Here is a 12,601-nt window from a genome sequence, read left to right as displayed (position 1 = left end):
CAATTATTTTGCTGTAAATAAATGTGTTTATGGACAACACAGTGGCTCAGTGGTTAGCACTGTTGCCTCACAGCAAGAAAGTTGCCAATTCGAGTCCCGCTTGGGTCGGTTGGCATTTCTGTATTTGAGGAATAAGTGAAATGAATAAACTAAATTGGCTGTAGTGTATCTCAAATGATGTTTAACAGAGCAAGGATTTTTTGACAGTATTTCTTATAATATTTTTTCTTCTGGACTAAAAAGTTGCAACTTCTAAACATTTCTGTAAATATCTTTGCTTTCAACAATACAATTGTGATTCTGTGAGACTTATTATTCAGAAATTTATTAATAACATCATTGTTATGGCTTTGATGTTCCATTAATTTATTTTATCTCTCATTTTATTTACTTGATTCACATAAATGTATATGGAGCACATGTAGTTATAATTCAATGTTGCTGTTTTTTTTCACAGAAAAAAAAGACAAAAACTGTTTTTAGCTTGTCTTATAAACATTTCTTTTTAAAAAAAGCATGAGGAAGGAACCCTCACAAACACTAACGTAAATGGCTTCCTTTTGGTTCCCATTAGGTTACATTTTTGGGCAGCCAAAATGAATGTCCTGGGAATGTTTTCTGTAGGACAATTTTTTTTTGGTAACCATCTTACCTTTTCTTTTATAACAGCTTAAAGAGAACCCTAAAAGAATATGTTCTGGGGAAGTTTTACTTAGGCTAACCAACAGAGAACATTCTGGGAACCAGAAACTAATGTTGCCAGATCAATCTGTGAGTATTAAACTTCTTATGATCTGATGATCTGGGTCCAGATGGGTGAATAGCAAGTCTGAAGCCTAACATCATATATTTTTTGGCCAAATATTTGAGTAATGATGTTCTCTATTATTTTAATCTTGCATCACACAAACTTTAGTTGCAATTATTTTGCAATAATGTGTTTGACCAAAATTCTTCTTTACTTATGTATCCTGAGCCAAAATGAATCACATTGTTTTTGTGTGTGTTGTGAAAAATGGCAACTTTAAAGTTGTAACTTATAGGCTACTTCTACAGCATTTGTCACAGCAGAGGTCACTGTTGTGTCTTTTTACCCACATGGCAACTCTCCTCATAATATCCCCTCGAGGGCAAACATTTATTGGGCTGTCAGTACAACAATGTATTTCCTTTAACAAATGTTCATAAATTATTGCTGACTGCACTCGTTTGTAGGGAATACTTGCAGAATGGTTTTTATAGTCTGTGTGAAATCAAAATTTACAATGTTTGTTTTGCTAGCGCACATTGTTATCTTTTAGGTAAACAATTAGCTTCATTTTTCAGTAGTCCCCTAAAAAAAAGTTTGTTTTGGTAATCTTTAATCAAAATCTAACCATTTGCTTCTGGTTTTGGTTTAAGTCATAATATTGCCGGCAGCTAGCTCTCTACAACTCTCACAAGGTTGCCTACTGAAGCTACGCAGGACTGCGCCCGGTCAATACCTGGATGAGAGACCACATGGGAAAGCTAGGTTGCTGGCGGAAAAGGTGTTAGTGAGGCCAGCAGGGGGAGCTCAACCTGCAGTCTGTGTGGGTCCTAATGCCCCTGTATAGTGAAGGGGACTCTATACTGCTCAGTGAGCGCCGTCTTTCAGATAAGACGTTAAACAGAGGTCCTGACTCTCTGAGGTCGTTAAAAATCCCAGAATGTCCTTCGATGTCCTCGGGTCAAATTTGCCTTCTAACCATCCTCATACCATAATTGGGATTATCACTTTGTCCCCTCTCCACCAATCAGCTGATGTGTGGTGTGAGGTCTGGCAAAATATGGCTGCCGTCACTTTACCCAGGTGGTGGTGGATGAGGAGACTCCCCCCAAAAATGTGTAAAGTGCTTTGAGTGTCCAAAAAAGTGCTAAATAAATGTAAGGAATTATTATTGTTAATTATTATTCCTAACCACACCATTTTAACCATTTGTTTGCTATGAGGGAATGATGCGCAAAAAGAAAGCCCCGCCCCCTACTCAATATTCTGCTTTAGTTGGAAGTTCATCAACATACTAATATAAAAGTCTCAGCAATGTCCAGTTCATGCGGACTTTAAACTTGTAAAATATACAACATAAACCAAACAATAACGAACTTACACAATATACTTCTGTAAAAACGTTTATTAACAGATCCACAATTCATTAAAAAAAACAGTTTAAAAATAATAATAATTTAATTTGCCCAGCCAGGCGCTGATAGGCAGAATATCATCGAGCTAAGGCAGGTATTGCAGAGTAATCATTGTGCAGTGGTTTTCTCTAAGGCAAACAAAATCAAAAAGCAAACACTGTTCTTCTATGTTTAAATATTAAAACAAGTGTTTTTTTGTATTCCCTGTGATGCACCATTGCTTTGTTCAGTTCAACCGTCCCCTTTGTTTTTCAAGTACGCTGAGACTGCGATGAGTCGGGCAGCCATTTTAAGGCAGCGCAGTTATTGGACTCAGTTTGAATGATGGCTGGATGGGTGTCAGGAAGGAGGTAGGGAAGGTGAAAACCGAGGATTCAAAGCTCTCCGTTTCCAGTGTGAAGTCTCCGCTGAAGAAAGTGGGTGTCTCTTGAGCTGCTGGAGTCACTAGCGGAGGTGTGGAAGAAACCACCTCAGACTCGAACTGCAGTAGTTGACCCATGAAGCTAAAATTTGGCGAGATGATGGCGCGCCGCTGTCGGATGACGTCAAAGGCCTGCTCCAAACGCAACCGCTGGGTTTTCATGATGTACGCCATGCAGATGGTGGGAGAACGAGAGATTCCTGCCTCGCAGTGGACCAGCACTTTACCTCCCTCTGCTTTCACACGTTCTGTGGAGAGAAAAGAAAGTGCATTCAGTACAAAAGCTCTTGAAATAACACCATATGAGTCACAAAAAACAGACTGTATTTTTAAAATCGAGATTTATTTAAGAAGCACTTTTAGAAAGTACAAAATAGTCCTGCAGAATTTAGGTATTACAGGTTAAAGTGATGTGAAAATAATGAAAACCGTGTACTGTTCCTCCAGTTATGCTAAACCTTAGCTTCTTTCTTATGTTGAACGCAAAAAAAGATATTTTGAAAAATGTTGGAAACTGGTAGAGTTTAACTTCCTACTATAGAAGTCAACAGAAATCAAAGTCAGTTGGAATAAGGGTGAATAAATGTTACAAAAGAAGATATTTAGAAAAATGTTGGTAACTGGTAGCCTTTGACATCCTACTAAGTCAATACAAATCAAAGTCAATTGGAACTAACTGAGGGTGAATAAATGTTACAAAAGAAGATATTTTGAAAAATGTTGGAAACTAGTCGCCTTTGAATTTCAACTATAGACGTCAACAGAAATCAAAGTTAATTGGAATGAGGGTTAATAAATGTTACAAAAGAAGATATTTAGAAAAAATGTTGGAAACTGGTAGCCTTTGACTTCCTAGTATAGAAGTCAGTAGATATCAAAGTCAATTGGAACTAACTGAGAGTGAATAAATGTTACAAAACAAGATATTTAGAAAAATGTTGGGAAATGGTGGTCATTGACTTCCTACTATAGAAGTCATTAGAAATCAAAGTCAATTGGAACTAAAATGATGGTGAATAAATGTTACAAAAGAAGATATTTTAAAAAATGTTGGGAACTGGTAGCCTTTGACTTCCTACAATAGAAGTCAACGTCAATTGGAACTAATTGCGGGTGAATAAATGTTACAAAAGAAGATATTTTGAAAAATGTTGGAAACTGGTAGCCTTTAAATTCCTGCTATAGAAGTCAATAGAAATCAAAGTCAATTGGAATGAGGGTGAATGATTGTTACGAAAGAAGATATTTAGAAAAATGTTTGAATCTGGTAGCTTTTCACATCCTAGAAGTCAAAGTCAATTGGAACTAAACAACAGTAAATAAATTACATTTTTGGGCTAACTATCTTTTAAGTTTATAGAAAAAAGAGGAAAATTCTATATTTAATAATCAAAGGTGAAGTAGCTGCACCAAATTGGTTAATAATGTCAAACAAATTTTTCCAAAACACCACTGTTCTGTCATTGGTCACTCAAACAAACAGCCACGCCCTAAATTCATGCGATTGGTTGAGCCGGTGTTGCTATGCAGAACTGATCAGAATTCTCAAACAAAACATTTTCAAATCAACCTACAAATGCCACACTTGCTAATTTAAGCATGTTAATCTGCTATATATTGTATTTTAACACTGCACAAGTGTACAAAAAACCATAAAATGGTGCTGCATGTAGAGATGTGAGCGCGAAAAAGTCATGCTATCTTTCACAGTCCTCCTGATATACTCTGTCCATTATCACGCAGCTAATTCATTTCCTCCCTGACCCTTTTTATCGTAATGTCATATCAGTTTCATTTCCACCCCTGAATCTTTCCATAAATTCACAATGCTCACACCATTAGAAAAGCTTAGGTTCCACACTCCTTTTGTAACTTAATAAAGCTAAACAGATTTCAGAGTCGTATCTCTCACTGACGCGCGTGTTCATGTGAGAATCTTCACTGCTGTTCTTTATAAAACAAAACCTGCTGGTGTGAATCACGCCTGAAGCCCATCTGGAGCGGAGCGGGGCCGAGCTGTGGGCGTCATAATGACTATGACACTCGCTAATGCGCCTAAATATTACCACACTCTCATTAGTGTGAAGCTTTCGATGGATTATTCCTTCAATTCACTGCTATAGTTTATATGCGAGAGTCTAAATGATCTGGTCTCTTATGTAATATTGACTATAATCAGGTAAATGTATTTTTCCTTGAATTTTAGTTACTGTAATGTGTTATTGAATCATAAGATTTATGCCTAGAAGAGCTAATATATAAATACACTCCAAACAGTGAAGTCTATAAAAAGTGACTCTCACAAAAACAATGTCTATAGTTCTATATAGGAGACATATATAATCCTATAGATGTTACAGTTTACTTCAAGAACATTAAGCTTACTGAGGACTATAAAGATAAACATACATAGATTATTTTAATGATATTAAAGTTAATCATTAGAGTTATTATTGTCATTGGCTTTACATTGCTGTAGTAGAGTATACAGTAAAAAAATTGGTTAATCGATAATAATTAATAGCTTCATTCATTCATTAATTCATTTGCTTTTGGCTTAGTCCCTTTTTAATCAGGGGTCACCACAGCGGAATGAACTGCCGAATTAATAATTTAATTATTATAATATAATTTAAAACGTATTTAAAACGATTTACATACATAATTCGTCATTTAATTGTTACATTTGGTCTCAGTTCTTTGTACTTTTAGTTTGTATGTTTTGCTTTGCCAATGTTTGTTTCTATGGTTTCTCATTGTTTCACTGATTATGTTCACCTGTGTATTGTTTAGTCACTCATCATTTTCTGTTTACATGCCTTTAGTTTCTTTAAATTAATTAATGAACTAGAGTAGCTAATATATAAATAAACTCCAAACAGTGAGGTCTATAAAGAGTGAATATCACAAAAACAATGTCTAGGAGACATATATAGCCCTACATATATAGGAGACATATATATATATATAATACTATAGATAATACAATTTACTTCAAGAAAATTAAGCTTATTGAGGACTATAAAGATAAACACAAAGATTATTTTAATGATATTAAAGTTAATCATTAAAGTTATCATTATCACTATCAGCTTTACATTGCTGTAGTAGAGTACAGTACAAATCCTATAATAGAGTAATTTTGGTTAGATCAATAAGAATGAATAGCTTCATTTATTCGTTCATTCATTCATTTTCTTTTGGTTCAGTCCTTATTTATCAGGGGTCACCACAGCAGAATGAACCACAGAATTCATAGTTTTATTATTTCAATTAAATTAAAAACACATTTAAAGCTATTTACATACATAATACATAATTTAATTGTACTTTTAGGTTGTATGTTTTGTTTTGCCAATGTTTGTTTCTATGGTTGCTCATTGTTTCACTGATTATGTTCACCTGTGTATTGTTTAGTCCCTCGTCATTTTCTGTTTACATACCTTTAGTTTCTTTAAATTATTGTTCAGTTTTTTTCTTTGAACATGTTTGATGTAAGCTGTTACATTGTGCAGTGCCTGAATTTAATATTAATATTATAATTAAATAAATTAATAAACTAATCCTAATCATTGATTATTAACGAATATTAAAGCTGCATCTTCTCCTTTTATGCAAAATGCAGTTCCTATTTAATTTAATTGGTTTACTTTTTATTTATTTAGTTTAATAAGGTAAAAATTGCCCAAAACTGGAAATGTTTTTTGACTGGTGTCCAGGGAATTATGCATAAATAGCCTTAAGCGCTTTCAAATCTTTACGTAAACACATTTACCAGGTAATTAAGTTGAGCACAACCTACAAAGCACATATCAGTTCATTCATAGAACACACGCACACACACACCTAACACCACTAATCATCGACTCATCCACTGACACACTGCCACGCCTGTGATACGTCAGAGATTGGATTAGTCTAACCTGTGACTCACAGTGACGTGTTTGTTTTATCTATATATTACTTCTCCTTTTTTTTTTTAGAACTTGGTATTTATTTAATTTCTGAGAAAATAACAATACAGGAATTGTAGGTGTAAATAAAAAGTTGCAGTGCGGTCGGATTATGGAAAATTATGTGTTAGTAAGGCAGAGGAAGGTTTATTTTTAAACAGCCTGAAAGAAGCTCAACTATCTATAGGTTTGGACTCAGTTCTGAGAATGGTTTAAGCCATACAAGTGACGTTTATATAACGTCGAAAAGATGCAGACTTTAAAACATAAGCAGTGAACATAAAAGTAAACATAACAACCTAAAAAAAGATATATAGCTGTCAACATTTTTATTTTAAGACACTGTTATTGTGTAATACATAAATAAATATCGATATTGTATGTTTTTGTAAATATATTGATATTTATTTATGTCTTATTTACTAACAATGCATAAATAAATATTAATATTGAATGTTATTGTAAAAATATAGATAATTATTCATGTCTTATTTAATAACAGTAAATAAATAAATCTTGATATTGTATGTCATTGTAAAAATATAGATAATTATTCATGTCTTATTTAATAACAGTAAATAAATAAATCTTGATATTGTATGTCATTGTAAAAATATAGATAATTATTCATGTCTTATTTAATAACAGTAAATAAATAAATATTGATATTGTATGTCATTGTAAAAATATTGATATTTATTCACGTCTTATTTACTAACAATACATAAATAAATGCTGATATCATGTTATTGTAAAATATTGATATTTATGAATTATTTGCTAATACATAAATAAGTATTGATATTGTATGTTTTTGTAAAAATATTGATATTTATTCATGTATTATTTTCTGATAATGCATTAATTAATATTGATGTTGTATGTTATTGTAAAAATATTGATATTTATTCATGTCTTATTTACTAATGATACATAAATAAATATGTAAATATGTTATTGTAAACATATTGCTATTTATTAATGATTATTTACTAATACATAAATAAATAAATATTGATGTTGTATGTTATTATAAAAATATTGATATTAATTCATGTCTTATTTACTAAAATTACATAAATAAATATTGATATTGAATGTTATTGTAAAAATATTAATATTTATTTAAGTATTATTTACTAATTATACTTTTTTTAGGTTGTTATGTTTACTATAATGTTTCCTACTAGTGTTTTATACGTCTGCATGTTGTATGCTATTGTAAAAAATATTGTTATTGCTCAAAGCACATTTTGGTTTTAGAACTTTGCAGAAAGCTTTTGATCCACTTCAAAATGTTGACTATTATATACAAATACAAACAGAGCAATATTTACCAATGAAATCGATGGCCTCCTGGAAGTGTGAGCTGATATCGGCCGTGTGACTGTCCTCCACAGGGATCCATTTGTAATCGTACTGTCCTCTGGCGGGCCGAGAGTCTCTGCGTGAGACATTCAGCAGGGCTGTGATGTGGAGGTCACTGAGATAGTCCTGTCTGCAGGCATGATAGGCACTGCCCAGGTACAGGAAAGGCAAGATCTCCACCGGCCGTCCCTGAAAAATACAATACAATGTATAAACAAAAATACTATTATACATAATACTTTAGACGTTTCTGTATGATATGCTAAAGACCCAGTCATGGTTATGTTTAAGAGCAGGCCTTCAAGCTTTCTTTTCTCTAAAAATTGTACATTATTTCAGGTAATAATTTCAATTATTAGACTTTCGTGAGATTAATGTTTATAGTGTTTCAATTGATTAAGTTAGTATATATAGTTTAAAACTTATCGTACTACAGGAATAAGAACGACTATATGTTGTACAGGAATAACAGTGCAATCTGTGCATTAGAATAATCTTTTTTTTTGCTTTTCTTGGCGTTGATGTAATGATGGCGTAATGATGATGCATTTATTTTTGGCTACGTAAGGCTTAAATAAAATGGTGTTTTCAAATGAAGATAAGAGTTTGATTAAAGGTTTACAAAAACTGAAAGGTTTTCTTTGTGAATTTCCAACTAATAACTGGACAAAAGGTGTATTGGATCACTTGTTGGTAAAAATTGATCGCTCTGGATCAGTATGTTGTATTGGTCCACGCACTGCCCGTACTGTTGAAAATATCACCACTGTCCAAGACATGGTACTGAGCAAAGAAGACGCACCACGCACCCATTGCACTGTCAATTAATGACTTCGATATGTAAACGTTACTTTATTTCTGTGCATGCTAATTTTGTGAGGTGAGGTGGAAAATGTATACATATCAACTTCATCTATTTTCAAACTACAAAATATAATTAAAATTTGAGGTATTTTGACGAAATATACAGTATATATATGACATATGATATAATGTCCAATGTACACCCTAAAATCCACCAAAATTCAACCAAATACCAACGTCTAAACATGTTACACCTTGACGTTGTGTGGACGTTACCACTAAGACATCTATCAGAGGTTGGATTTCAGTCACTTTCCAACACAACCTAAAATCAACCAAATATTAATGTAATTTGACGTTGTTAATAGACGGGAAAATAATGTTGTCCTTAGACACTGGCTTAGACACCTTAGACAATCAGTGACGCATACATTTAGTGGTGCTTTATGCTTAAATATACGTAAAAATCACACATTTTATTTCCTAATCCGTATGAATTCATATGACATCATTCAAACATTGTCGCACAATGTTCGCTCACGTCCCTGTAATGCTTGGGGGCAGGACTTTAGCTTTTAAAATTGCACATTTTATTGCCTAATTCGTATGAATTTGTACCATATAATTAATTCCTCTTCCTATGTGCTCATGCCTCAGTGTTTAATAGACATCTAATAGACATCTAAACGTAGATAGCTTGTCTAAAACAAGGCTAAACTTGGGCTGTCAGTGAACATCTAATAGACATCTAAGAATAGCCCAAAAGTAGACTAGATCAGACAGACTTTAGTCATTCATTTCTGTTTATTAATGACTAGTCTAGTTTTGGCCTATTCTTAGACGTCTATTAGATTTTTATTAACAGCTCAAATTTAGCCTTGTTTTAGCCAAAAAGACTATATTTAGACATTAGACATCTATTAGACATCTTTTAAAAACAAAACAATTCTTGCAACGTAATTTTATCATTTCAGACCATACAATTCATACATTTTTGCACAAACTGCTCATGCCCCAGCGATGGTTTTATGTTTATGGGTTTGTCATCATGTTTACTCATAGCTAAACATCTTACATTTCTGTCAAGTTCACATCATATGAGCACACATTAAACCACATTTCAGAAGTGAAACTCTCAGAGAACAGTTTCACCACCCATAGCAAAACAGGTGGTGTAACAGGCACTGTGTTTGACCTTATCATAAAAAATGAATTGCAGACCAAAGGTCAGACATAAAAGGACCTCAGATGTCCAGTGGGTGTCTTTGAACAAAGTCTGTTGTTAACTCTATCTATCTATCTATCTATCTATCTATCTATCTATCTATCTATCTATCTATCTATCTATCTATCTATCTATCTATCTATCTATCTATCTATCTATCTATCTATCTATCTATCAATCTATCTGTCTGTCTGTCTGTCTGTCTGTCTATTTATCTATCTATCTATCTATCTATCTATCTATCTATCTATCTATCTATCTATCTATCTATCTATCTATCTATCTATCTATCTATCTGTCCATCTATCTATCAACTTACAGTAAGAAATCGCATGGTCTTTTCTCTGTATGTCGAGTCATATTTGCAGGGGAGTTTATTGCAGAAACTCCCCCATTTAGGAGGAAGTGGTTTTGGTGGAAGTGGGTTAAAATGAGGAAGCAACAGCTCGCTTTCTTCTCTCTTACCTGATCATAGTCTGGTTTGTGGTGAGAAGCCAGTTTGTCACAGTGACTGCTGACGCCTCTTTCGCTTTTGTCTTCACTCACATCCACAGACCTGGTTTCAGTGCAAAGCTCGGGGTAATGGGCATGGAAGTTCTCGTAGCCTCCTGCGATGAGAAATTCAGTGTTATTATGAGTTATCAAGGACTGTTGAGTCGTTCAGTTTATCAAGAGATTTATGTGGAGCAGTTCAAGCTGAGGCAAAAAGCAAATCACACCAATAGAGGGAGAGTGTTCGTGAGCTCAAGGGCTTTTTTTCATTTCTCACAATCTCTGATTGAACTGAGCTTTGGTTTGATTGATATAATAAAATATAGTAACACAGAATCCTTGTACAGTTGAATACCCTGCTGTCATTTGAAAGAGTATTACCATGATATAGCTATAAATATTACTGTGTTGGTTCTCATACTTCCCTCTGTGACTCATCCGTCCTTTGACGCACAAAGAAAATTTATCTTTCGAAAACCAGACAAAAACCTCTGCTACATCAAACTGTGTGTATATAAAATTTTAATTATGCCTATATCTATATCTATACACACACACACCGAATTCAATTATATATATATATATATATATATATATATATATATATATATATATATATATATATATATATATATATATATATATATATATATATAATTTAAGTCTATACCTAATCTGTTTTAATGGATTCATTCAGTCAAAAGTTATTTATGTTTAAACGCAAAATAACATGTCTAATTATTATTGAAGTGTAATTTCCCCCAAAACTCTAAAATAATTCAGAAAATCTTTTAGAAATGTTTATTTCAAATTGAAAGTTATAATTTTAATATGAAATAAATATTCAAACGACCTGAATCACACAAAAACAAACGAGAGATATTTAAACACGCTCTTTACACGTTATTAAAACATAACAACAAAACAATACATTTTTACTCACCTTTTAAAAAGCAGATGCTCGCGCTACTCGCCAAGTGCGACAAAGTATTAATAACTATCTGAGCAATACTGTCCTTTTTCAGTTTTTGTAAATGAGGTGTGCGATCGTCCAGAGCCACGACCGCGGAGATGCTGCCCTCCCGGAGCCGAAACAAGGCTTTCTCGTCCGGAATGACGAACTGTAGAGGAACCGGACCGCCGCGGGACCTCCGGACAACCACCGAATTCAAGTTCACATTGACGGAGCCTCTGATACAAGAGTTCGAGAAGGAGAAATACGGTCTACAGTCCACAATAAGACAATTTCCACACTCCTTCCGTATGATCTTCCTCAGGCGTCGGCAGTCTATGCTGGAGACCTTCATGTTGAAATGACAAAATGAAATGTGTTTTTAATAGGGATGTGGATTTTTTAAGGGTGTAGGTTGCCTACTAAACCCTGCGTACTGAGCCTGAGTCTACATTTCCTCCAAGGGGATTCCGTCTGATCGGTTTTATGTGAATGGAACCTCCGGCGTTTGACGTCACGAACCATATATGGACACACCGACACGGGAGCGCGCCCACATTCTGTTGACTGAACCCGCCCTTGAAACCGAGTGAGGCGAATAAATACTGAACATTTAACTCATCGGTTCATCACGGTTTTGCTCATATTGTGTCACTTTCTTGTAATTCAAGCGCTCATTTATTGTAATAACCTTTAAAGTATTTGACAACGACAACATGGAAGGTTGTTTTGGGACAACTAAGCTAATTCAGGGTCCACACCAACAAAGGATAATGATGTACTTCAGTTTTCCGCTTTAAAAGTTCATGCTCTTTAAAGAAACACCTCAAAAACAATATGCTTTTAATGTATTATAAACAACTTTTTTTCTTCCGTAAGAAAATTAAAGCTGAATCTGGTTCTTTGTATTTCATAAAAGCAAGTCTGTTGGCAAAATTTTGAGTCAAAAAAACAACATACAGGCAAAACAATATTTATCCCATGGCTCCTGTTAATGATATGGAGGTCTTGTGAAGCAAAAAAGTTAGTATGTGCAAGAAACTGAACATTATTTACAAAATTATTAGGTCTGCTAAAAAACCGACTCACAAACAAACTGATGCCATTTGTTAACACAGCGGGGCGACAAGTATATTGTATTGCTCAACTAGTAGGTTACTTATCCTGAACTTGTATGAAAAGTATGAAGACATTCATGTGTGCAGTCTCAATCAAAGATTCCC

General features: G+C 33.8%; 1 protein-coding gene across 1 annotated transcript; it reads right to left on the bottom strand.

The window, feature by feature from the left end:
- Positions 1 to 2,133: 2,133 nt before the first annotated feature.
- On the bottom strand, positions 2,134 to 11,830 carry dusp5 (dual specificity phosphatase 5). The gene is made up of 4 exons (XM_056448427.1): positions 11,370 to 11,830; positions 10,400 to 10,542; positions 7,875 to 8,094; positions 2,134 to 2,832 (listed from the first exon to the last, which is right to left on the bottom strand). The coding sequence occupies exons 1-4, from the start codon at positions 11,731 to 11,733 to the stop codon at positions 2,453 to 2,455; spliced, it is 1,107 nt and encodes a 368-aa protein (XP_056304402.1). The 5' UTR covers positions 11,734 to 11,830; the 3' UTR covers positions 2,134 to 2,452.
- Between the last annotated feature and the right edge of the window lie 771 nt (positions 11,831 to 12,601).

Source organism: Danio aesculapii, chromosome 22, assembly GCF_903798145.1.
Source record: "Danio aesculapii chromosome 22, fDanAes4.1, whole genome shotgun sequence".
Lineage (NCBI taxonomy): Eukaryota > Metazoa > Chordata > Actinopteri > Cypriniformes > Danionidae > Danio > Danio aesculapii.
Note: the sequence above shows the minus strand (reverse complement) of the source record. Positions and strands in the feature narration are given on the sequence as shown.